The sequence below is a fragment of the Phasianus colchicus genome, chromosome 35, assembly GCF_987193195.1.
Source record: "Phasianus colchicus chromosome 35, bPhaCol1.hap1.1, whole genome shotgun sequence".
NCBI classification, from domain to species: Eukaryota; Metazoa; Chordata; class Aves; order Galliformes; family Phasianidae; genus Phasianus; species Phasianus colchicus.
This window is the reverse complement of record NC_143470.1, coordinates 1,934,645-1,961,694: the sequence shown is the minus strand read 5'-3', so window position 1 is coordinate 1,961,694 and position 27,050 is coordinate 1,934,645. Positions and strand designations below refer to the sequence as shown.

Here is a 27,050-nt window from a genome sequence, read left to right as displayed (position 1 = left end):
TTGGGTCATTTTGTGCCCCTTGGGTGCCATTTTGGTGCCATTTTGGGTCAACTTGGGGCCATTTGGGGCCATTTTGGTGCCTTTTGATCCCCTTGGGTGCCATTTTGGGGCCATTTGGGGTCACTTTGTGCCCCTTGGGTGCCATTTTGGGGCCATTTGGGGTCACTTTGTGCCCCTTGGGTGCCATTTTGGGGCCATTTGGGGTCAATTTTGGGCCATTTTGGGTCAACTTGGGGCCATTTGGGGTCACTTTGTGCCCCTTGGGTGCCATTTTGGGGCCATTTTTGTACCTTTTGATCCCCTTTGGTGTCATTTTGGGGCCATTTGGGGTCACTTTGTGCCCCTTGGGTGCCATTTTGGGGCCATTTGGGGTCACTTTGTTCCCCTTTGGTGCCATTTTGGGGCCATTTTGGGTCACTTTGTGCCCCTTGGGTGCCATTTTGGTGCCATTTGGGGTCACTTTTGGGCCATTTTGGGTCAACTTGGGGCCATTTGGGGTCACTTTGTTCCCCTTTGGTGTCATTTTGGGGCCATTTGGGGTCACTTTGTTCCTCTTTGGTGCCATTTTGGGGCCATTTGGGGCCATTTTGTGCCCCTTTGGTGCCATTTTGGGGCCATTTTGGTGCCTTTTGATCCCCTTGGGTGCCATTTTGGGGCCATTTTGGGTCATTTGGGGTCCATTTGGGTCAATTTTGTGTCAATATTGGGTCATTTTGGGTCAACTTGGGGCCATTTTGGGTCATTTTGGGTCAACTTGGGGCCATTTGGGGTCACTTTGTGCCCCTTGGGTGCCATTTTGGGGCCATTTGGGGTCACTTTGTGCCCCTTGGGTGCCATTTTGGGGCCATTTTTGTACCTTTTGATCCCCTTTGGTGTCATTTTGGGGCCATTTGGGGTCACTTTGTGTCCCTTGGGTGCAATTTTGGGGCCATTTGGGGTCACTTTGTTCCCCTTGGGTGCCATTTTGGGGCCATTTTGGGTCACTTTGTGCCCCTTGCGTGCCATTTTGGGGCCATTTTGGGTCACTTTGTTCCCCTTGGGTGCCATTTTGGGGCCATTTTGGGTCACTTTGTGCCCCTTGCGTGCCATTTTGGGGCCATTTTGGGTCAATTTTGGGCCATTTTGGGTCAAGTTGGGGCCATTTTGGTGCCTTTTGATCACCTTGGGTGCCATTTTGGGGCCATTTGGGGTCACTTTGTGCCCCTTGGGTGCCATTTTGGGGCCATTTCCCCCATTTCTGCCCCCTTTCCCCCCCAGGATCGGAGGAGCGCCGCGCCGCAGAGCTGCACATCCACCCCCAGTACGATTTGGGGGGGAGAAGCCAGAGGGGGGTCCCCGAATTCTACGACTACGACGTCGCTTTGGTGCAGCTCCAGGAGCCCCTGGACTTCACTGATAGCATCAGGTCACTGCTATTATGGGATGGAGTCCCTGTGGGGTCCCTATGGGTTCTTATGGGGTCCTTATAGGCTTCCTATGGGTCCCTATGGGGTCCCTATGGTTCCTAGGGGTCCTTATGGGGTCTCTATGGGTCTCTATGGGTCTCTATTGGTCTCTATGGGGTCCCCATGAGTCCCTATGGGTCCCTATGGGGACTCTATGGGGTCCCTATGGGTCCTTTTGGGGTCTCTATGGATCCCTATGTGTCCCTGTGGGGTCTCTATGGGTTTCTGTGGGGTCTCTATGGGTCCCTATGGGTCCCTATGGGGACTCTATGGGTCCCTATTTGTCTCTATGGGTCCCTATGGGTCCCTATGGGTCCCTATGGGTCCTTATGGGGTCCCTATGGGTCTCTATGTGTCCCTATGGGGTCTCTGTGGGTCCTTATGGGATCCCCATGGGTCCCTATGGGTCTCTATGGGGTCTCCATGGGGTCTCTATGGGTCTCTATGGGTCCCTATGGGTCTCTATGGGTCTCTATGGGTCTCTATGGGTCGCTTTGGTGCAGCTCCAGGAGCCCCTGGACTTCACTGATAGCATCAGGTCACTGCTATTATGGGATGGAGTCCCTGTGGGGTCCCTATGGGTCCTTATGGGGTCTCTGTGGGTCTCTATGGGCCCTTAAGGGGTCTCTGTGGGGTCCCTATGGGTCTCTATGTGTCCCTATGGGGTCTCTATGGGTCCTTATGGGATCCCCATGGGTCCCTATGGGTCTCTATGGGGTCTCTTTGGGGTCTCTATGGGGTCCCTATGGGTCCCTATGGGGTCCCAATGGATCCCTATGGGTCCTTATGGGGTCTCTGTGGGGTCCCTATGGGTCCCTATGGGTCTCTATGGGTCTCTATGGGTCTCTATGGGTCTCTATGGGTCTCTATGGGTCGCTTTGGTGCAGCTCCAGGAGCCCCTGGACTTCACTGATAGCATCAGGTCACTGCTATTATGGGATGGAGTCCCTGTGGGGTCTCTGTGGGATCCCTATGGGTCCCTATGGGTCTCTATGGGTCTCTATGGGTCTCTATGGGGTCCTTATGGGTCTCTATGGGTCCTTATGGGGTCTCTATGGGGTCTCTATGGGTCTCTATGGGTCCCTATGGGGTTCCTATGAGTCTCTATGGGTCCCTATGGGGTTCCTATGAGTCTCTATGGGTCCCTATGGGGTTCCTATGGGTCTCTATGGGTCCCTATGGGGTCCTTATGGGGTCTCTTTGGTTCCCTATGGGTCTCTATGGGGTCCTTATGGGGTCCCTATGGGGTTCCTATGGGTCTCTATGGGTCCCTATGGGTCTCTATGGGTCCCTGTGGGGTCTCTATGGGTCCCTATGGGGTCTCTATGGGGTTCCTATGGGTCTCTATGGGTCTCTATGGGTCCCTATGGGTCTCTATGGGTCTCTATGGGTCTCTATGGGTCCCTATGGGTCTCTATGGGTCTCTATGGGTCTCTATGTGTACCTGTGGGTCCCTATGGGGTCTCTATGGGTCTCTATGGGTCCCTATGGGTCTCTATGGGTCACTATGGGTCTCTATGGGTCTCTATGGGGTTCCTATTGGTCCCTATGGGTCTCTATGGGTCTCTATGGGTCTCTATGGGTCGCTTTGGTGCAGCTCCAGGAGCCCCTGGACTTCACTGATAGCATCAGGTCACTGCTATTATGGGATGGAGTCCCTGTGGGGTTCCTATGGGTTCTTATGGGGTCCTTATGGGCTTCCTATGGGTCCCTATGGGGTTCCTATGAGTCTCTATGGGTCCCTATGGGGTCCTTATGGGTCTCTATGGGTCTCTATGGGTCCTTATGGGGTCTCTGTGTCTCTATGGGTCTCTATGGGTCTCTATTGGTCTCTATGGGGTCCCCATGAGTCCCTATGGGTCCGTATGGGTCTCTATGGGTCCCTATGGGTCCCTATGGGGACTCTATGGGCCCTATTTGTCTCTATGGGTCCCTATGGGTCCTTATGGGGTGCCTATGGGTCTCTATGTGTCCCTATGGGGTCTCTGTGGGTCCTTATGGGATCCCCATGGGTCCCTATGGGTCTCTATGGGGTCTCCATGGGGTCTCTATGGGTTTCTATGGGTCCCTATGGGGCTCTGTGGGGTCCCTATGGGTCTCTATGGGTCTCTATGGGTCTCTATGGGTCTCTATGGGTCGCTTTGGTGCAGCTCCAGGAGCCCCTGGACTTCACTGATAGCATCAGGTCACTGCTATTATGGGATGGAGTCCCTGTGGGGTCTCTGTGGGTCCTTATGGGGTTCCTATGGGGTCCCTATTGGTCCTTATGGGGTTCCTATGGGTCTTTATGGGTCCCTATGGGGTCTCTATGGGGTCCCTGTGGGTCCCTATGGGTCTCTATGGGTCCCTATGGGGTCCTTATGGGTCTCTATGGGTCTCTACGGGTCCTTATGGGGTCCCTATGTGTCCCTATGGTTCCCTATGGGTCCCTATGGGTCCCTATGGGTCTCTATGGGTCCCTATTTGTCTCTATGGGGTCCCTATGTGTCCCTATGGGTCTCTATGGGTCCCTATGGGTCCTTATGGGGTCCCTATGGTGTCCCTATGGTCCCTATGGGTCCTTATGGGGTCTCTATGGGTCTCTATGGGTCTCTATGGGGTCTCTATGGGGTCCTTATGTGTCCCTATGGGGTCCCTATGGGTCTCTATGTGTCCCAATGTGTCCCTATGGTCCCTATGTTTCCCTATGGGTCCCTATGTTCTCTACGGGGTCTCTATGGTCCCTATGGGTCCCTATGGGTCCCAATGTGTCCCTATGGTCCCTATGGGTCCCTATGGGTCCCTATGGGTCCCAATGTGTCCCTATGGTCCCTATGGGTCCCTATGGGGTCCTTATGGGGTTTCCGTGTTGCGCTGCCCGCAGGCCGCTCTGCCTGCCCTGCACTGAGGTCAGTTCCCGCGCCCTGCGGCTGCAGCCAGCGCTGAGCACCTGCCCTGAGCACCGTGAGCCCCACTGCGCCCCACTGCGCCCCACTGCGCCCCATAGCGCCCCATCACCCCATAACCACAGAGCCGCATCGCCCCGTAACCTCATAATGCCCCATATCGCCCCATAGCACCCTATAGCGCCCCATAGCGCCCTATAGCGCCCTACAGCACCCCATAATACCCCATAACGCCCCATAGCACCCCTTAACACCCCATAGCACCCCATAGCGCCCCATAGGGCCCCACTGCACCCCATAGCGCCCCATAATCCCATATCCACAGTGCCGCATCGCCCCGTAGCCACAAAATGCCCCATAACGCCCCATAGCGCCCCATAATGCCCCATAACACACCATAATACCCCATATCGCCCCTTAGCGCCCCATAGCGCCCTATAGCGCCCCATAGCGCCCCATCACCCCATAACCACAGTGCCGCATCACCCCGTAACCTCATAATGTCCCATAGCGTCCCATAACACCCTGTAAAACCCCATAACACACCATAATACCCCATAGCGCCCCATAGCGCCCCATAGCGCCCTATAGCGCCCCGTAATGCCCCATAACAGCCCATAATGCACCATAATACCCCATAGTGCCCCACAGTGCCCCATATCGCCCCATAACCCCATAATGCCCCATAACGCCCCATAGCGCCCCATAGCGCCCCATTACCCCATAACCACAGTGCTGCGTCACCCCACAGCCACATAATGCCCCATAACGCCCCATAACACCCTGTAAAACCCCATAACACACCATAATACCCCATAGCGCCCCATAATACCCCATAGCGCCCCATAGCGCCCTATAGCGCCCCATAACACCCCATATGGCCCCATCACCCCATAACCACAGTGCCGCATCGCCCCGTAACCTCATAATGCCCCATAACGCCCCATAGCACCCTGTAAAACCCCATAACACACCATAATACCCCATAGCGCCCCTTAGCGCCCCATAGCGCCCCGTAATGCCCCATAACAGCCCATAATGCACCATAATACCCCATAGTGCCCCACAGTGCCCCATATCGCCCCATAACCCCATAATGCCCCATAGCGCCCCATAGGGCCCCATAGCGCCCCATAGTGCCCCATAGCGCCCCATAGCGCCCCATCACCCCATAACCACAGAGCCGCATCACCCCGTAACCTCATAATGCCCCATAACGCCCCATAGGGCCCCATAGCGCCCCATAGTGCCCCATAGCGCCCCATAGCGCCCCATCACCCCATAACCACAGAGCCGCATCACCCCGTAACCTCATAATGCCCCATAACACCCTGTAAAACCCCATAACACCCCATAATACCCCATAGCGCCCCATAGCGCCCCATAATGCCCCATAACACACCATAATACCCCATAGTGCCCCACAGCACCCCATAATGCCCCATAATGCCCCATAATGCCCCATAGCGCCCCATAGCGCCCCCGTAACGCCCCATAATACCCTGTAAAACCCCATAACACCCCATTATGCCCCATAGTGCCCCATAGCGCCCCATACAACCCCATATAACCCCATCCAACCCCATACGACCCCATCCACCCCATATCCCCCCATATCCCCCCCTTATGACCCCATCCACGCCATATCCCCCCATACAACCCCATACGACCCCATATCCCCCCCATCCACCCCATATCCCCCCCCCCACACCCTATATCCCCCCCTACGACCCCATATCCCCCCCCCCCACCCTATATCCCCCCCTACGACCCCATATCCCCCCCTACAACCCCATCTCCCCCCATATCCCCCCCCCTACGACCCCCTACGACCCCATATGACCCCATACGACCCCCATACGACCCCATATCCCCCCCCTCCACCCCATATCCCCCCCCCCGACCCCATATCCCCCCATATCCCTCCCCTACGACCCCATATGACCCCATACGACCCCATATCCCCCCCTCCACCCCATATCCCCCCCCCGACCCCATATGACCCCATATCCCCCCGCCATAACGACCCCCTACGACTCCATATGACCCCATTCACCCCATATCCCCCCCTACAACCCCATCTCCCCCCATATCCCCCCCTTACGACCCCCTACGACCCCCTACGACCCCATACGACCCCCATACGACCCCATACGACCCCATACGACCCCCATACGACCCCATATCCCCCCCTCCACCCCATATCCCCCCCCCGACCCCATATCCCCCCCCCAGGCCGCCTGCTGCTGCCCCCCTCCAACGTCCCGGCCTTTTTCGTCTCTGACCGCGGCTCCGAGGGGCTGCAGCGCCGCCACATCCACCTGCGCCTCGGGGACCAGGTGACCTTTGACCTCTGACCCCGTCACCTCCGACCCCGTCACCTCTGACCCCCTCACCCCTTCCTGACCCCAGCGCCCCGTAACCCCGGATCGACCCCCCGTCACCCCATAACCACATCCTGACCCTTTGACCCCATACTGACCCTTGGATCCCGTGACCTCTGACCCCATGACCCCATGACCCCGTGACCTCAGACCCTGTGACCCCTGACCCCGTGACCTCTAACACCATGACCTCAGACCCTGTAACCGCTAACCACAACCCCTTCCTGACCCCTGACCTTGTGACCTCAGATCCCGTAACCCCTGACCCCGTCAACCCTGACCCCGAGCCCGTGACCTCTGACCCCGTGACCTCCGACCCCGTGACCTCTAACCCCATGACCTCAGACCCCGTGACCCCTTCCTGACCCGTAACCCCTAACCACAACCCCTTCCAGACCTCAGACCCCGTGACCTCAGACCCCATGACCTCTGACACCATGACCCCTGACCCCGTGACCCCAGACCCCGTGACCTCTAACCCCATGACCGCAGACCCTGTAACCCCTATCCACAACCCCTTCCTGACCCCTGACCCGGTCACCTCAGACCCCGTGACCCCTGACCCCGTCAACCCTGACCCCGAGCCCGTGACCTCTGACCCCGTGACCCCTCCCTGCACCCTTGACCCTTTCCTGACCCCGTAAGCCCTTACCACAACCCCTTCCTGACCCCGTGACCTCAGACCCCGTGACTCCTGACCCCGTGACCCTGTGACCCCTGACCCCTTGACCTCAAACCCCATGACCTCAGACCCCGTGACCCTTTCCTGACCCCGTAACCCCTTACCACAACCCCTTCCTGACCCTGTGACCTCACACCCCGTGACCCCTGACCCCGTGACCCCGTGACCCCTGACCCCGTGACCTCTGACCCCGTGACCCCTTCCTAACCCCGTAACCCCTTTACCGCAACCCCTTCCTGAACCCTGTCACCCCATCCTGACCACCGTGACCCCCTGATCCCGTGACCCCTGACATCGTCACCCCTGACCCCGAGCCCGTGACCTCTGACCCCGTGACCTCCGACCCCTTGACCTCTGACACCATGACCTCAGACCCTGTAACCACTAACCACAACCCCTTCCTGACCCCGTGACCTCAGACCCCGTGACCACTGACCCCATGACCCCGTGACCCCTGACCCCGTGACCTCCGACCCCTTGACCTCTAACCCCATGACCTCAGACCCAGTGACCCCTTCCTGACCCCATAACCCCTAACCACAACCCCTTCCAGACCCCTGACCCCGTGACCTCAGACCCCATGACCTCTGACACCATGACCCCATGACCCCGAGACCCCAGACCCCGTGACCTCTAACCCCATGACCTCAGACTCTGTAACCCCTATCCACAACCCCTTCCAGACCCCTGACCTTGTGACCTCAGATCCCGTAACCCCTGACCCCGTCAACCCTGACCCCGAGCCCGTGACCTCTGACCCCTTGACCCCTGACCCCGTGACCCCGTGACCCCTGACCCCTTGACCTCTAACCCCATGACCTCAGACCCCGTGACCCCTTCCTGCCCCCTTGACCCCTTCCTGACCCCATAACCCCTTACCACAACCCCTTCCTGACCCCGTGACCTCAGACCCCGTGACCCGTGACCCGTGACCCCGTGACCTGTGACCCCGTGATGACCTCTGACCCCGTGACTCCTTCCTAACCCCGTAGCCCCTTTACCACAACCCTTTCCTGAACCCTGTCACCCCTTCCTGACCCCCGTGACCCCCTGATCCCGTGACCCCTGACCCCTGACCCCGCGATGACCTCTGACCCCGTGACCCCTGACCCTCCCCCAGCGCCCCCCCTGCGAGCGCGACGCGCTGCGCGCGCGGCCGTACGGCAACGTGACGAAGCTGAGCGACGTCGTCACCCCGCGCTTCCTCTGCTCCGGGGGCACCGAGCCCAGCGTCGACCCCAACGCCTGCAGGGGTACGCACCAGTACGGACCAGTATGCACCAGTATGCACCAGTGTGCACCAGTACGGACCAGTATGCACCAGTACAGACAAGTACAGATCAGTACGGACCAGTACAGACCAGTACGGACCAGTACGGACCTGTACGGATCAGTACGGACCAGTATGCACCAGTACAGACCAGTATGGACCAGTACAGATCAGTACGGACCAGTATGCACCAGTACAGACCAGTATGCACCAGTATGCACCAGTATGCACCAGTACGGACCAGTATGCACCAGTACGGACCAGTACGAACCTGTACGGACCTGTACGGACCTGTATGGACCAGTACAGACAAGTACAAAACAGTACAGACCAGTACAGACCAGTACGGACCAGTATGGACCAGTACAAAACAGTACAGACCAGTACGGACCTGTATGGACCAGTACAGACCAGTACAGACCAGTACAGACAAGTACAAAACAGTACAAACCAGTACAGACCAGTACGGACCAGTACAGACCAGTACGGACCAGTACGGACCAGTACAGACCTTTACGGACTAGTACGGACCTGTACAGACCTGTACAGACCAGTACAGACCAGTACAGACAAGTACAGACAAGTACAGATCAGTACAGACCAGTACGGACCAGTACACACCAGTACACACCTATACAGACCAGTACAGACCAGTACAGACTAGTACAGACCAGTATGCACCAGTACAAACCAGTACAAAACAGTACAAAACAGTACACACCAGTACAGACCAGTACAGACCAGTATGCACCAGTACAAAGCAGTACAGACCAGTACACACCAGTACAGACCAGTACAGACCAATACAGACCAGGACAGACTGGTACAGACCAGTACAGATCAACACAAACCAGTACAGACCAGTAACAACCAGTGCCGTCCCAGTACATCCCAGTAACCCCCAGTGCCGTACCAGTAACAACCAGTGCCATCCCAGTAACAACCAGTACATCCCAGTGCCATCCCAGTACATCCCAGTAACCCCCAGTGCCGTCCCAGTAACAACCAGTGCCATCCCAGTTACAACCAGTACATCCCAGTGCCATTCCAGTAACAATCAGTGCCATCCCAGTACATCCCAGTAACCCCCAGTGCCGTCCCAGTAACAACCAGTGCCATCCCAGTTACAACCAGTTCCTCCCCGTCCATACCAGTCCCTCCCAGTTCATCCCAGTCCATCCCAGTACATCCCAGTGCCTTCCAGTCCATCCCAGTTTATCCCAGTCTACCCAGTTCATCCCAGTCCATCCCAGTGCCCCCCCAGTCCCTCCAAATCCATCCCAGTTCCTCCCAGTCCATCCCAGTTCATCCCAGTCCTTCCCAGTTCATCCCAGTGCCTTCCAGTCCAGCCCAGTTTATCCCAGTCCTTCCCAGTTCATCCCAGTGCCTTCCAGTCCATCCCAGTTTATCCCAGTCTATCCCAGTTCCTCCCAGTTCATCCCAGTCCCTCCCAGTGCCCCCCCAGTCCCTCCAAATCCATCCCAGTTCCTCCCAGTCCATCCCAGTCCCTCCCAGTCCGCCCAAATCCATCCCAGTTCCTCCCAGTCCATCCCAGTTTATCCCAGTCTATCCCAGTCCATCTCAGCCCTTCCCAGTTCATCCCAGTGCCTTCCAGTCCAGCCCAGTTTATCCCAGTCTATCCCAGTTCCTCCCAGTTCATCCCAGTCCATCCCAGCCCTTCCCAGTTCATCCCAGTGCCTCCCAGTCCATCCCAGTCCATCCCAGTCCCTCCCAGTCTGCCCAAATCCATCCCAGTTCCTCCCAGTCCATCCCAGCGCCTCCCAGTCCATCCCAGTCCCTCCCAGTTCATCCCAGTTCCCCCCACAGGTGACTCCGGCGGTCCCGTCATCGTCACCAGAGGAAAACGTTACTTCCAGGTCTGGGGATACTGGGATGGACTGGGATGTACTGGGAGGGACTGGGAGGGAATGGGGATGGACTGGGATGGACTGGGAGGGACTGGGAGGGACTGGGCTATACTGGGAGGGCATGGGGGTATACTGGGAGGGACTGGAGGGATACTGGGAGGGGATGGGGGTGTACTGGGAGGGACTGGGAGGACTGGGGGGATACTGGGAGGGGATGGGGGTATACTGGGAGGGACTGGGAGCAACTAGGCTATACTGGGAGGGTATGGGGGCATACTGGGAGGGACTGGGATGAACTGGGGGGATACTGGGAGGGCATGGGGGTGTACTGGGAGGGACTGGGAGGGACTGGGATGGATTGGGGGGATACTGGGAGGGACTGGGATGGATTGGGGGGATACTGGGAGGGACTGGGAGGGACTGGGGGGATACTGGGAGGGGATGGGGGTGTACTGGGAGGGACTGGGAGGGACTGGGGGGATACTGGGAGGGCATGGGGGTGTACTGGGAGGGACTGGGAGGGACTGGGATGGATTGGGGGGATACTGGGAGGGGATGGGGGCATACTGGGAGGGACTGGGAGGGACTGGGGGGATACTGGGAGGGGATGGGGGCATACTGGGAGGGACTGGGAGCAACTGGGCTATACTGGGACAGCATGGGGGCATACTGGGAGGGACTGGGATGAACTGGGGGGATACTGGGAGGGCATGGGGGTGTACTGGGAGGGACTGGGATGAACTGGGATGAACTGGGAGGCACTGGGAGCGCTGGGCCCCACGTGTGATGTCACCCCTCCCCCCCATGCTGATATCGCGACCCCTGACGTCACGACCCCACGATGACATCATCACGACCCCGCCCCCACTGTGGCGCCACGCCCCCTTTGTGACGTCACCACGCCCCCGTCATGACGTCACCACGCCGCCAATATGACGTCATAAAGCCCCATTGCGAAGCCCCGCCCCCCACTATGACGTCACAAAGCCCCCATTGTGACGCCTCCCCCTCCCCCACAGTGACGTCACCACGCCCCCATTCTGACCCCGCCCCCACTATGACGTCACCACGCCCCCATTGTGACCCCACCCACATTGTGACGTCACAAAGCCCCCATTGCAAAGTGCCGCCCCTTTATGACGTCACCACGCCCCCATTGTGAGCCCGCCCCCACTATGACGTCACAGGGCCCCCATTGTAACGTCACCAAGCCCCCCATTCTGACGCCCACGTCCCCCACTGTGACGTCACAACCCCCCATCGTGACGTCACCAAGCCCCCGTCGCGACATCACCACGCCCCTCATTGTGACTCCACCCCATTATGACGTCAGAGCCCCGCCCCATTGTGACGCCACCACGCCCCAGTCGTGAAGCCCCGCCCCTTTGTGACGTCACCACGCCCCCATTCTGACATATCCCTCCCCTTATGACGTCACCACGTCCCCCATTGTGACCCCACCCCCCATCGTGACGTCATCACGCCCCCATTGTGACCCCACCCCCATTATGACGTCACAGCCCCGCCTCCATCGTGACGTCACCACGCCCCCATTGTGACGCCCCCCTCCCCACAGTGTGACGTCACAAAGCCCCCCATTCTGACCCCTCCCCCAACTGTGACGTCACCACGCCCCCATTGTGACCACGCCCCCCATTGTGACGTCACCACGCCCCCATTGTGACCACCCACCCCCATTGTGACGTCACCACGCCCCACCTTGTGACGTCACAAAGCCCCCATCGTGAAGCCCCGCCCCTGTATGACGTCACTACGACCCCATTGTAACCCCACCCCCCACTATGAAGTCACAGGGTCCCAGTATGACGTCACCACACCCCCCATTGTGACAACCCCTCCCCCATAGTGGCGTCACCACACCCCCCCTTGTGACGTCACAAAGCCCCCACCTTGAAGCCCCGCCCCTTAGTGATGCACTCCCCCCATAGTGACGTCACCAAGTCCCCCATTCTGACCACTCCCCCCACTGTGACGTCATCACGCCCGCATTGTGACCCCACCCCCATTATGACGTCACAGCCCCGCCTCCATCGTGACGTCACCACGCCCCCATTGTGACACCCCCCTCCCCACAGTGTGACGTCACCAAGCCCCCATTCTGACCCCTCCCCCCATTATGACGTCACCACACCCCCCAGTGTAACTCCTCCCCCTTTATGACATCACCACGCCCCCCATTCTGACCCCACCCCCCACTGTGACGTCACCACGCCCCCATTGTGACCCCACCCCCCTTATGACGTCACCAAGCCCCCCATTGTGACGTCACAAAGCCCCCACCGTGAAGCCCTGCTCCTTTATGACGTCACCACGCCCCCATTCTGACCCCGCCCCCATTGTGACGTCACCACGCCCCCATTGTGACGTCACAAAGCCCCCACCTTGAAGCCCGACCCCTTTATGACGTCACCACGACCCCATTGTGACCCCACCCCCCCCATTATGACGTCACAGGGCCCCCATTGTGACGTCACAACGCCCCCATTATGACCCCCACCCCCATTGTGACGTCACCACGCCCCCCTTGTGACGTCACAAAGCCCCCACCGTGAAGCCCCGCCCCTTTATGACGTCACCACGCCCCCATTGTGACGTCACAAAGCCCCCACCTTGAAGCCCGGCCCCTTTATGACGTCACCACAACCCGTTGTGACACCACCCCACATTATGACGTCATAGGGCCCCATTGTGACGTCACCACGCCCCCCATTCTGACGCCCCACCCCCCACTGTGACGTCACAACCCCCCATCGTGACGTCACCAAGCCCCCGTCGTGACGTCACCACGCCCCTCATTGTGACTCCACCGCATTATGACGTCAGAGCCCCGCCTCCATCGTGACGTCACCACGCCCGCATTGTGACCCTGCCCCCCATTGTGACGTCACCAAGCCCCCCATTCTGACCCCTCCCCCAACTGTGACGTCACCACGCCCCCATTGTGACCACGCCCCCCATTATGACGTCACCACGACCCCATCGTGACCCCACCCCCCACATTATGACGTCATAGGGCCCCCATTGTGACGTCACCACGCCCCCATTGTGAACCCCACCCCCATTGTGACGTCACCACGCCCCCCCTTGTGACGTCACAAAGCCCCCATCGTGAAGCCCGGCCCCTTTATGACGTCACCACAACCCATTGTGACCCCACCCCCATTATGACGTCAGAGCCCCGCCCCCACTGTGACGTCACCCCGCTCCCCATTGTGACCCCACCCCGATTGTGACGTCACCAAGCCCTCCATTATGACGTAACAGCTCCGCCCCCATCGTGACGTCACCACGCCCCCATCGTGACGTCATCACCCCCCCCCCCCCCCCCGGCAGGTCGGGGTGATCAGCTGGGGAGTGGAGGACGTTTGTAAGGGGGGGGGGCGGGGCCTTTCCCCCCCCACGCCCGAGATTTTCACATCAGCCTCGTCGAGGTGCTGCCGTGGCTGCGGGACGTGCTGAAGGACGAGGAGCTGGGCTTCCTGCCGTAGGGAGATGGGGGGCAGGGGGGGGGCAATAAAGATGGAGGCTGCAAGCCCGGGTTCAATGATGTGCTGCTGCCATTGGGGCGCATAGGGACACAGAGGGACACATAGGGACACGTAGGGACACATAGGGACACATAGCGACACATAGCGACACATAGGGACCCATAGAGACCCGTAGAGACCCATACAGACCCATAGGGATGCATAGAAACCCCTAGGGACCCATAGAGACCCATAGAGAACCATAGAAAACCATAGGAACCCATGGAGACCCATAGAGAACCATAGAGACCCATAGGGACACATAGGGATGCATTAGGACCCATAGGGACACATAGGGACCCATAGAGACCCATAAAGACCCATAGGGACACACAGGGACACATAGGGACACATAGGGACACATAGAGACCCATAGGAACCCATAGGAACCCATAGGGACCCATAGAGACCCATAGGGACACATAGAGATCCATAGAGACCCATAGAGACCCATAGGGATGCATAGAAACCCCTAGGGACCCATAGAGACCCATAGAGAACCATAGAAACCCATAGGAACCCATAGGGACACAGAGACCCATAAAGACCCATAGGGACGAATAGGGACACATAGGAACCCATAGACACCCACAGGGACCCATAGAGACCCATAGAGACCCATAGGGACGCATAGAGACACATAGAGACCCATAGGGACTCATAGGGACCCATAGAGACCCATAGGGACCCATAGAGACCCATAGGGACCCATAGCGACCCATAGTGACCCATAGCGACCCATAGAGTCCCATAGAGACCCATAGAGACCCATAGGGACCCATAGTGACCCATAGGGACCCATAGTGACCCATGGAGACCCATAGGGACCCATAGAGACCCATAGAGACCCATAAAGACCCATAGGAACCCATAGGGACCCATAGGGACCCATAGAGACCCATAGGGACCCATAGGGACCCATAGGGACCCATAGTGACCCATAGCCGTGGCTGCGGGACGTGCTGAAGGACGAGGAGCTGGGCTTCCTGCCGTAGGGAGATGGGGGGCAGGGGGGGGGCAATAAAGATGGAGGTCATTTGGGGCCATTTTGGTGTCAGTTTGGGTCATTTGGGGTCAATTTCGGGTCATTTAGGGTCATTTTTGGGGTCATTTGGGGTCATTTGCGGTCCTTTTGGGGTCATTTGGGGTCATTTGGGATCTTTTTGGGGTCATTTGGGGTCATTTGGGATCATTTGGGGTCATTTGGGGCCATTTTGGGGTCAGTTGAGGTCATTTGGGGCCATGTTGGAATCAGTTAGGGGCATTTGGGGCCATTTTGGGGACATTTTGGGGTCATTTGGGGTCATTTTGGGCCATTTTGGGGTCATTTGCGGTCATTTTGGGGTCATTTGGGGTCATTTGGGGCCATTTTGGTGTCAGTTGGGGTCATTTGGGGTCAATTTCGGGTCATTTGGGGTCATTTGGGGTCATTTTGGGGTCATTTGGGGTCATTTGGGATCTTCTTGGGGTCATTTGGGGACATTTTGGGGTCATTTGGGGTCATTTGGGGTCATTTGGGATCTTTTTGGGGTCATTTGGGGTCATTTGGGATCATTTGGGGTCATTTGGGGCCATTTTGGGGTCAGTTGAGGTCATTTGGGGCCATGTTGGAATCAGTTAGGGGCATTTGGGGCCATTTTGGGGACATTTTGGGGTCATTTGGGGTCATTTTGGGCCATTTTGGGGTCATTTGCGGTCATTTTGGGGTCATTTGGGGTCATTTGGGGCCATTTTGGTGTCAGTTGGGGTCATTTGGGGTCAATTTCGGGTCATTTGGGGTCATTTTGGGGTCATTTGGGGTCATTTGGGATCTTCTTGGGGTCATTTGGGGACATTTTGGGGTCATTTGGGGTCATTTGGGGTCATTTGAGATCTTTTTCGGGTCATTTGGGATCATTTGGGGTCATTTGCGGTCATTTTGGGGTTATTTGGGGTCATTTGGGATCTTTTTGGTGTCATTTGGGGTTATTTGGGGTCATTTGGGGTCATTTGGGGCCTTGTTGGGGTCATTTGGGGTCATTTGGGATCTTTTTGGGGCCATTTTGGGTCATTTGGGGAAAATTTGGGTCATTTGGGGTAATTTGGGGTCATTTTGGGGTCATTTGGGGTCATTTGGGATCTTCTTGGGGTCATTTGGTGTCATTTGGGGCCATTTTGGGGTCATTTGGGGTCATTTGGGATATTTTTGGGGTCATTTGGGGTCGTTTTGGGGGCATTTGGGGTCATTTGGGATCTTTTTGGGGTCATTTGGGGCCATTTTGGGGTCATTTGGGGTCATTTTGGGGTTATTTGGGGTCATTTGGGATCTTCTTGGGGTCATTTCGGGCAACTTTGGGGTTATTTGGGGTCGTTTGGGATCATTTTGGGGTCATTTGGGGTCATTTGGTGCCATTTTGGGGTCATTTGGGGTTATTTGCGGTCCTTTTGGGGTCATTTGGGGTCATTTGGGATCTTTTTGGGGTCAGTTAGGGTCATTTGGGACCATTTTGGGGTCATTTGGGGTCATTTCGGGCCATTTCGGGGCCATTTGGGGTCATTTGGGGTCATTTTGGTGTCAGTTGGGGTCATTTGGGGTCATTTGGGATCTTCTTGGGGTCATTTGGGGTCATTTTGGGGTTATTTGGGGTCATTTGGGGCCATTTTGGTGTCAGTTGGGGTCATTTGGGGTCAATTTGGTGTCATTTGGGATCTTTTTGGGGTCATTTGGGGCAATTTTGGGGTCATTAGGGGTCATTTCGGGGCAATTTGGGTTCATTTGGGGTCATTTGGGGCCTTTTTGGGGTCATTCGGGGTCATTTGGGATCTTTTTGCGGTCATTTGGGGCCATTTTAGGGTCAGTTGGGGTCATTTGGGCTCATTTCGGGTCATTTTGGGGTCATTTGGGATCTTTTTGGGGTCATTTGGGGCCATTTTGTGTCATTTGGTGTCATTTGGGGCCATTTTGGGGTCAGTTGGGGTCATTTGGGGATGGAGGCTGCAAGCCGAGGATCAATGATGTGCTGCTGCCATTGGGGCGCATAGGGACACATAGGGACACATAGGGACACATAGGGACACAGGGAACCATGGGGACCCATAGAGACCCATAGGGACCCATAGGGACCAATAGAGTCCCATAGAGACGAATAGAGACCCATAGAGACCCACAGGGACACATAGCGACCCCATAGGGACCCATAGAGACCCATAGGGACCCATAGGGACCAATAGAGTCCCATAGGGACTCATAGGGACCCATAGAGACCCACAGGGACCCATAGCGACCCCATAGGGACTCATAGGGACCCATAGGGACCCATAGAGACCCCACAGAGACCCATAGGGACCCATAGAGACCCATAGGGACCCATAGAGCACCATAGGGACCCATAGAGACCCATGGAGGCCCATAGGGACCAATAGAGTCCCATAGAGACGAATAGAGACCCACAGGGACCCACAGGGACCCATAGACACTCATAGAGACCCCATAGGGACTCATAGGGACCCATAGAGACCCCACAGAGACCCACAGACACCCATAGAGACCCATAGGGACACATAGAGACCCACAGAGACCCATAGGGACCCACAGACACCCATAGGGACCCATAGAGCCCCCCCCCCCGACGACTTCACGCCCCCCATCCCTTCGTCCCCCCCCCACGTTTTCGTGCCCCCCATTTTCTTGCCCCCCCCCACCATTTCGTGCCCCCCCCATCCCTGTGTGCCCCCCCCCATTTTCCTACCCACCCCCTCCACCCCCTTCCCCTCCCCCCCCTCAACAGCCCCCCCCCCAACCCCCCCATTACAAAATCACACCATCACACATCTCCCCCCCCCCACAACATCTTTATTGCCTCCCCCCCCCCCACAAATCGAGGGGGGGGGTCACAACCTCTTTACAACCCCCCCCCCAGCCCCATTTGAGCCCCATTCCCCCCCTCCATCCCTGTGCATCTCCACATTTTCGTGCCCCCCCCCTACATTTTCATGCCCCCCCCCTCACATTTTCACACCCCCTACATTCTCATGTCCCCCCCCCACATATTTTCCTGCCCCCCCCCCAATATTTTCGGGGGGGGGGCTCACAACCTCTTTACAACCCCCCCCCAGCCCCAATTTGAGCCCCATTCCTCCCCTCCATCCCTGTGCATCTCCACATTTTCGTCCCCCCCCCTACATTTTCATGCCCCCCCCCCCATATTTTCATGCTCCCTACATTCTCATGACCCCTCCCCCCCAATATTTGCGGGGGGGGGGGGTCACTTTTCGGTGGGGGGGGGGTCACAACCTCTTTATAAATCCCCCCCCCAGCCCCATATGAGCCCCATTTCCCCCCCTCCATCCCTCTGCATCTCCACATTTTCCTGTCCCCCACCCTACATTTTCATGCCCCCCCCCCACATTTTCACACCCCCTACATTCTCATGACCCCCCCCCACATATTTTCCTGCCCCCCCCCCCCAAAATTTCCCGGGGGGGGGGTCACAACCTCTTTATAACCCCCCCCCCCAGCCCCATTTGAGCCCCATTCCCCCCCTCCATCCCTGTGCATCTCCACATTTTCCTGCCCCCCCCTACATTTTCGTGCCCCCCCCCCACATTTTCACACCCCCTACATTCTCATGACCCCCCCCACATATTTTCCTGCCCCCCCCCCCAATATTTTCCCGGTGGGGGGCTCACAACCTCTTTACAACCCCCCCCCCAGCCCCAATTTGAGCCCCATTCCCCCCGTCCATCCCTGTGCATCTCCACATTTTCCTGCCCCCCCCTACATTTTCGTGCCCCCCCCCCACATTTTCACACCCCCTACATTCTCATGACCCCCCCCCACATATTTTCCTGCCCCCCCCCCCCCAATATTTCCCGGGGGGGGGTCACTGTTTTTGGGTCAGAGCCTCTTTTCGGGCTGCGTCCTGCAGCAGCTGCGTGTCCACCTCGTCTGCTGGCAGCTGCACGTAACGAACCACGGAGCCCCGGATAAAACAGTTCTTCACAGACAGCTGAAATGAGGGGGGGGGCAGAAAAAATGAAGGGGGGGTCAGATGGGGGGGTAACCCAAAAATGGGGGGGGTAACGTATAAGGGGGCTGAGATATGGGGGGGGAAGTGGGGTCAACTATGGGGTGGTTCTGAGCTGATATGGAGGTGGGGGGGGCGCGGGGGGGGGCACGAATAAATGGGGGGGGTCCGAGGGGGGGGCAGGGGAAAAATGGGGGGGGGTAAAGTGGGGGGGGGCTGAGATATGGGGGGGGGAAATGGGGGTCGGCAGGGGGTTGGGGGTGGGGGGGCGCGGGGGGGGCAGAAAAAAATGGGGGGGGTCAAAGTGGGGGGCAGCTGAAAAATGGGGGGGGGTAAAGTGGGCCATTTTGGGGTCATTTGGGGGCAATTTGGGGTCATTTGGGGCCATTTTGGGGTCAGTTAGGGTCATTTGTGGTCAATCTGGGTCAATTTTGGGCCTTTTTGGGGTCATTTGGGGTCATTTGGGATCTTCCTGGGGAAATTTGGGGCCATCATGGGGTTATTTGGGGTCATTTGGGGCCATTTTGGGGTCATTTGGGGTCATTTTGGGGTCATTTGGGGTCATTTGGGGTCTTCCTGGGGTCATTTGGGGCCATCATGGGGTTATTTGGGGTCATTTGGGGCCATTTTGGAGTCATTTGGGATCATTTGGGGTCAATTTGGGGTCATTTGAGGCCATTTTGGGGTCATTTGGGGTCATTTGGGATATTTTTGGGGTCATTTGGGGTCATTTGGGGTCATTTGGGATCTTTGTGGGCTCATTTGGGGCCATTGTGGGGTCATTTGGGGTCATTTGGAACAATTTTGGGGTCAGTTAGGGTCATTTGGGGTCATTTTGGGGTCATTTGCGGTCATTTGGGGTCATTTGGGGTCATTTGGTGCCATTTTGGGGTCATTTGGGGTCATTTGCGGTCCTTTTGGGGTCATTTGGGGTCATTTGGGATCTTTTTGGGGTCAGTTAGGGTCATTTGGGGCCATTTTGGGGTCATTTGGGGTCATTTGGGGTCATTTGGGGTCATTTGGGGTCGTTTGGGATCTTTTTGGGGTCATTTGGGGCCATTTTGGTGCCTTTTGGGGTCATTTGGGGTCATTTTGGGGCCTTTTTGGGGTCATTTCGGGTCATTTCGGGGCAATTTGGGGTCATTTGGGGTCATTTGGGGTCATTTTGGCGCCATTTTGTGGATTTTGGGGTCAATTTGGGGTCATTTGGGGTCATTTGGGGTCATTTTGGGGTCATTTCGGGGCAATTTGGGGCCATTTGGGGTCAATTTGGGGTCATTTGGGGCCATTTTGGGGCAATTTGGGGTCATTTGGGGTCATTTTGGGGTCATTTGGGGTCCGATTTTGGGGCTCATCTGTGGGATTTCAGAGCCGATTTTTGGGGTGAGTTTGAGGGATTCCGGGTCCCATTTGGTGTCGATATTTGGGGCTCATTTGGGGGATTTCAGAGCCGATTTTTGGGGTGAATTTGTGGGATTTCGAGTCCGATTTTTGGGGTTCATTTCGGGGATTTCGAAGCTGATTTTTGGGGTGAATTTGGGGGATTTCGGGTCCCACTTCGGGTCCCATTTTGGGGCTCATTTGTGAGATTTCGGGTCCGATTTGGGGCTCAATTTGTGGGATTTTGGGTCCCACTTCGGGTCCTATTTCGGGTCTCATTTGGGGGATTTTGAAGCGGATTTTTGCGCTGAATTTGGGCGATTTCGGGTCCGATTTTTGGGGTGAATTTGGGGGATTTCGGGTCATTTGGGGTCGGATTTTGGGGTGAATTTCTGGGATTTGTGTCCCATTTTTGGGGATCGTTTGGGGGATTTCAGAGCCAATTTTTGGGGTGAATTTGGGGGATTTCGGGTCCGATTTTTGGGGTGAATTGATGGGATTTCGGGTCCGATTTTTGGGTCCCATTTGGGTCATTTCAGAGCCGATTTTGGGGCTGATTTGGGGGATTTCAGAGCCGATTTTTGGGCCGATTTTGGGGCCGATTTTTGGGTCAGCCTTTGGGTGACTCGAGTCGGGATATTTTTGGGTTGAAAAAAGGCGGATTTCGGACCGATGGTGGCGTGGAAGGCGCTGTGCAGGTCGGGGCTGATTTGGGGTGAATTCGGGGCATTTCGGGTCCGATTTTTGGGGTGAATTTATAGAATTTCGGGTCCCACTTTGGATCGGATTTTGGGGCTCCTTTGAGGGATTTCAGTTCTGATTTTTGCGGTGAATTGATTGCATTTGCTGTCCGATTTTTGGGGTGAATTTGTGGGATTTGGAAGCCGAATTTTGGGGTGAATTCGGGGCATTTCGCGTCCGATTTTTGGGGTGAATTTGGGGGATTTCGTGTCCCATTTGGAGTCGGATTTTGGGGTGAATTTGTGCGATTTCGGGTCCGATTTTTGGGGTGAATTCCGGGCATTTCGGGGCTGATTTTTGGGTGAATTTATGGGATTTTGTGTCTGAATTTTGGGGCTCGTTTGGGGGATTTCGAGTCCAATTTTTGGGGTGAATTTGGGGCATTTCGGGGCCGATTTTTGGGTGAATTTATGGGATTTTGTGTCTGATTTTTGGGGCTCGTTTGGGGGATTTCGAGTCCAATTTTTGGGGTGAATTTGGGGCATTTCGGGGCCGATTTTAGGGGTGAATTTGGGGGATGTCGGGTCCCATTTGGGGTCGGATTTTGGGGCTCCTTTGGGTCATTTCAGAACCGATTTTTGGGGCTCATTTGTGGGATTTCGGGTCCGATTTTTGGGGTGAATTTGTGGGATTTCGGGTCCCATTTGGGGTCCGATTTTGGGGCTCATTTGGGGGATTTCAGAGCCGACTTTTGGAATTCATTTCGGGGATTTCAGAGCCGATTTTTGGGGTGAATTTGGGGCATTTCGGGTCCCATTTGGGGTCCCATTTTGGGGCTCATTTGTGGGATTTCGGGTCCGATTTTTGGGGCGAATTGATGGGATTTCGGGTCCTATTTTTGGGTCCCATTTGGGTCATTTCAGAGCCGATTTTGGGGCTGATTTGGGGGATTTCAGAGCCGATTTTTAGGCTCATTTTTGCGATTTCGGAGCCGATTTTTGGGCCGATTTTTGGGTCAGCCTTTGGGTGACTCGAGTCGGGATATTTTTGGGTTGAAAAAAGGCGGATTTCGGACCGATGGTGGCGTGGAAGGCGCTGTGCAGGTCGGGGCTGATTTGGGGTGAATTCGGGGCATTTCGGGTCCGATTTGGGGTCGGATTTTGGGGCTCATTTGGGGGATTTCAGTTCCGATTTTTGGGGTGAATTTATGGGATTTGGGGTCCGATTTTTGGGCTGAATTTGTGGGATTTCGGGTCCAATTTTGAGGGTGAATTTGGGGCATTTCGGGGCCGATTTTTGGGTGAATTTGGGGGATTTCGGGTCCCATTTGGGGTCGGATTTTGGGGCTCCTTTGGGTCATTTCAGAACCGATTTTTGGGTTGAATTTGTGGGATTTTGAGTCCGATCTTTGGGGTGAATTTGGGGGATTTCGGGTCCCACTTCGGATCCGATTTTGGGGCTCATATGGAGGATTTTGAAGCCGATTTTTGGGCTGATTTGGGGGATTTCAGAGCCGATTTTTAGGCTTATTTTTGCGATTTCAGAGCCGATTTTTGGGCCGATTTTTGGGAGCAGCCTTTGGGTGACTCGAGTCGGGATATTTTTGGGTTGAAAAAAGGCGGATTTCGGACCGATGGTGGCGTGGAAGGCGCTGTGCAGGTCGGGGCTGATTTGGGGTGAATTCGGGGCATTTCGGGTCGGATTTTTGGGGTGAATTTGGGGGATTTCGGGTCCCATTTGGGGTCGGATTTTGGGGCTCATTTGGGGGATTTCAGTTCTGATTTTTGGGGTGAATTTATGGGATTTGGGGTCCGATTTTTGGGCAGAATTTGGGGGATTTCGGGTCCCATTTGGGGTCCGATTTTGGGGCTCATTTGGGGGATTTCAGAGCCGACTTTTGGGATTAATTTCGGGGATTTCAGAGCCGATTTTTGGGCTGAATTCGCGTCATTTCGGAGCCGATTTTGGGGCTGATTTGGGGCATTTCAGAGCCGATTTTTAGGCTGATTTTTGCGATTTCAGAGCCGATTTTTAGGCTCATTTTTGGGCCGATTTTTGGGAGCAGCCTTTGGGTGACTCGAGTCGGGATATTTTTGGGTTGAAAAAAGGCGGATTTCGGACCGATCATGGCGTGGAAGGCGCTGTGCAGGTCCCCCAGCTCCCGCAGCACCCACACGTGCTCCTCGCCGTCTTTTTTGGACGCCATCGCGTTCAGCACCGCGCGGTCGGACAGCTCCCCAACCCCGAACACGTAAATGTCTGAAATTTGGGGGGGAGGGGGAGTTTGAGACCCCCCCCACATTTATAGGGACCCCCCCCCAGAAATCAGACCCCCCCCAGAAAATTATAGGGACCCCCCCCTTATATGAGACCCCACAAAAAATTAGGGGGAGCCCCCCCAAATTGGAGAGACCCCCACCCAAATTAGAGGGAGCCCCCCCATAAAAGACCCCCCCCCCAGAATTAGAGGGACCCCCCCCATATAAGTGACGCCACCCAAATTTTAGGGACCCCCCCAAATTATTGGGACCCCCCCCGAATTATAGGGACCACCCTATTGGTGGCCATTTTGGGGTCATTTGGGGTCATTTTGGGGTTATTTGGGGTCATTTGGGGCCATTTTGGTGTCAGCTGGGGTATTTTGGGGTCAATTTGGGGTCATTTGGGGCCATTTTGGTGTCAGTTGGGGTCATTTGGGATCAAGTTGAGGTCATTTGGGGCTATTTTGGGGTTATTTGGGGTCATATGCGGTCCTTTTGGGGTCATTTGGGGTCACTTGGGGCCATTTTTGGGTCAGTTAGGGGCATTTGGGGCCATTTTGGGGCCATTTGGATTCATTTGGAGTCATTTTGGGCCATTTTGGGGTCATTTGGGGTCAATTTGGGGTCATTTGGGGCCATTTTGGGGTCAGTTAGGGTCATTTGGGGCCATTTTGGGGTCATTTGGGGTCATTTGGGGCAATTTTGGGGTCATTTGGGGTCATTTCGGGCCATTTCGGGGCCATTTGGGGTCATTTGGGTTCATTTGGGGTCATTTGGGATCTTCTTGGGGTCATTTGGGGCCATTTTGGGGTTATTTGGGGTCATTTGGGGCCATTTTGGTGTCAGTTGGGGTCATTTGGGGTCAATTTGGGGTCATTTGGTGCCATTTTGGGGTCATTTGGGGTCATTTGCGGTCCTTTTGGGGTCATTTGGGGTCATTTGGGATCTTTTTGGGGTCAGTTAGGGTCATTTGGGGCAATTTTGGGGTCATTTGGGGTCATTTGGGGTCATTTGGGATCTTCCTGGGGTCATTTGGGGCCATTATGGGGTTATTTGGGGTCATTTGGGGCCATTTTGGTGTCAGTTGGGGTCATTTGGGGTCAATTTGGGGTCATTTGAGGTCATTTGGGGTCATTTGGGGTCATTTGGGATCTTTTTGGGGTCATTTGGGGTCATTTGGGATCATTTGGGTTCATTTGGGGCCATTTTGGGGTCAGTTGGGGTCATTTGGGGCCATTTTGGGGTTATTTGGGGTCATTTGGTGTCATTTGGGGCCATTTTGGGGTCATTTGGGGTCATTTGGAACCATTTTGGGGTCATTTGGGGTCATTTGGGGCCATTTTGGGGTCATTTGGGGTCATTTGCGGTCCTTTTGGGGTCATTTGGGGTCATTTGGGATATTTTTGGGGTCAGTTAGGGTCATTTGGGGCCATTTTGGGGTCATTTGGGGTCATTTGGGATCTTCTTGTGGTCATTTGGGGCCATTTTGGGGTCATTTGAGGTCATTTGTGGCCATTTTGGTGTCAGTTGGGGTCATTTGGGGTCAATTTGGAATCATTTGGGATCTTCTTGGGGTCATTTGGGGTCATTTGCGGTCCTTTTGGGGTCATTTGGGGTCATTTGGGATCTTTTTGGGGTCATTTGGGGTCATTTGGGGCAATTTTGGGGTCATTTGGGGTCATTTCGGGCCATTCCGGGGCCATTTGGGGTCATTTGGGGTCATTTTGGGCCATTTTGGGGTCATTTCGGGTCATTTGGCGTCATTTGGGATCTTCTTGGGGTCATTTGGGGCCATTTTGGGGTTATTTGGGGTCATTTGGGGCCATTTTGGTGTCAGTTGGGGTCATTTGGGGTCAATTTGGGGTCATTTGGTGCCATTTTGGGGTCATTTGGGGTCATTTGCGGTCCTTTTGGGGTCATTTGGGGTCATTTGGGATCTTTTTGGGGTCAGTTAGGGTCATTTGGGGCCATTTTGGGGCCATTTGGGGTCATTTGGGGTCATTTTGGTGTCAGTTGGGGTCATTTGGGGTCATTTGGGGTCATTTGGGATCTTCTTGGGGTCATTTGGGGCCATTTTGGGGTTATTTGGGGTCATTTGGGATCATTTTGGTGTCAGTTGGGGTCATTTGGGGTCATTTGGTGCCATTTTGGGGTCATTTGGGGTCATTTGCGGTCCTTTTGGGGTCATTTGGGGTCATTTGGGATCTTTTTGGGGTCAGTTAGGGTCATTTGGGGCCATTTTGGGGTCATTTGGGGTCATTTCGGGCCATTTCGGGGCCATTTCGGGGTCATTTGGGGTCATTTTGCTGTCAGTTGGTGTCATTTGGGGTCATTTGGGATCTTCTTGGGGTCATTTGGGGCATTTTGGGGTTATTTGGGGTCATTTGGGGCCATTTTGGTGTCAGTTGGGGTCATTTGGGGTCAATTTGGGGTCATTTGGGGCCATTTTGGGGCCATTTGGGGTCATTTTGGGGTCATTTGGGATCTTTTTGGGGTCATTTGGGGTTATTTGGGGCCATTTTGGGGCCTTGTTGGGGTCATTTGGGGTCATTTGGGATCTTTTTGGGGTCATTTGGGGTCATTTGGGGAAAATTTGGGTCATTTGGGGTCATTTGGGGTCATTTTGGGGTCATTTGGGATCTTTTTGGGGTCATTTGGGGCCATTTTGTGTCATTTGTTGTCATTTGGGGCCATTTTGGGGTCAGTTGGGGTCATTTGGGGATGGAGGCTGCAAGCCCAGCATCAATGATGTGCTGCTGCCATTGGGGCGCATAGGGACACATAGGGACACATAGGGACACATAGGGACACATAGGGACACATAGAGAACCATGGAGACCCATAGAGACCCATAGAGACCCATAGGAACCCATAGGGACACAGAGACCCATAGAGACCCATAAAGACCCATAGGGACCAATACGGACACATAGGAACCCATAGAGACCCATAGGGACCCATAGGAACCCATAGGGATGCATAGAAACCCATAGGAACCCATAGGGACCCATAGGGACACATAGGGACACATAGAGACCCATAGAGACCCATGGAGACCCATAGAGACCCATAGAGACCCATGGAGACCCATAGAGACCCATAGGGATCCACAGGGACCCATGGAGACCCATGGAGGCCCATAGGGACCAATAGAGTCCCATAGAGACGAATAGAGACCCACAGGGACCCACAGGGACCCATAGACACTCATAGAGACCCCATAGGGACTCATAGGGACCCATAGAGACCCCACAGAGACCCACAGACACCCATAGAGACCCATAGGGACACATAGAGACCCACAGAGACCCATAGGGACCCACAGACACCCACAGAGACCCATAGAGCCCCCCCCCCCGACGACTTCACGCCCCCCATCCCTTCGTCCCCCCCCCACGTTTTCGTGCCCCCCATTTTCTTGCCCCCCCCACCATTTCGTGCCCCCCCCATCCCTGTGTGCCCCCCCCCATTTTCCTACCCACCCCCTCCACCCCCTTCCCCTCCCCCCCCTCAACAGCCCCCCCCCAACCCCCCCATTACAAAATCACACCGTCACACATCTCCACCCCCCCACAACATCTTTATTGCCCCCCCCCCCCCCCACAAATCGAGGGGGGGCTCACAACCTCTTTACAACCCC

General features: G+C 55.7%; 1 protein-coding gene across 6 annotated transcripts in view; it reads left to right on the top strand.

The window, feature by feature from the left end:
• The window catches only part of CFB (complement factor B), a 78,260-nt gene extending 64,173 nt beyond the window's left edge, over positions 1-14,087 (top strand). For all 6 annotated transcript variants that reach the window (XM_090129265.1, XM_090129262.1, XM_090129263.1 and 3 more), the window contains 6 exons: positions 1,258-1,405; positions 4,309-4,388; positions 6,566-6,669; positions 8,517-8,649; positions 10,494-10,543; positions 13,889-14,087. In XM_090129265.1, coding sequence (XP_089985391.1) covers positions 1,258-1,405; positions 4,309-4,388; positions 6,566-6,669; positions 8,517-8,649; positions 10,494-10,543; positions 13,889-14,014 — 641 coding nt within the window. In that variant the 3' untranslated portion in view covers positions 14,015-14,087. The remainder of the gene's footprint in view (positions 1-1,257; positions 1,406-4,308; positions 4,389-6,565; positions 6,670-8,516; positions 8,650-10,493; positions 10,544-13,888) is intronic.
• The last annotated feature ends 12,963 nt before the right edge of the window (positions 14,088-27,050 follow it).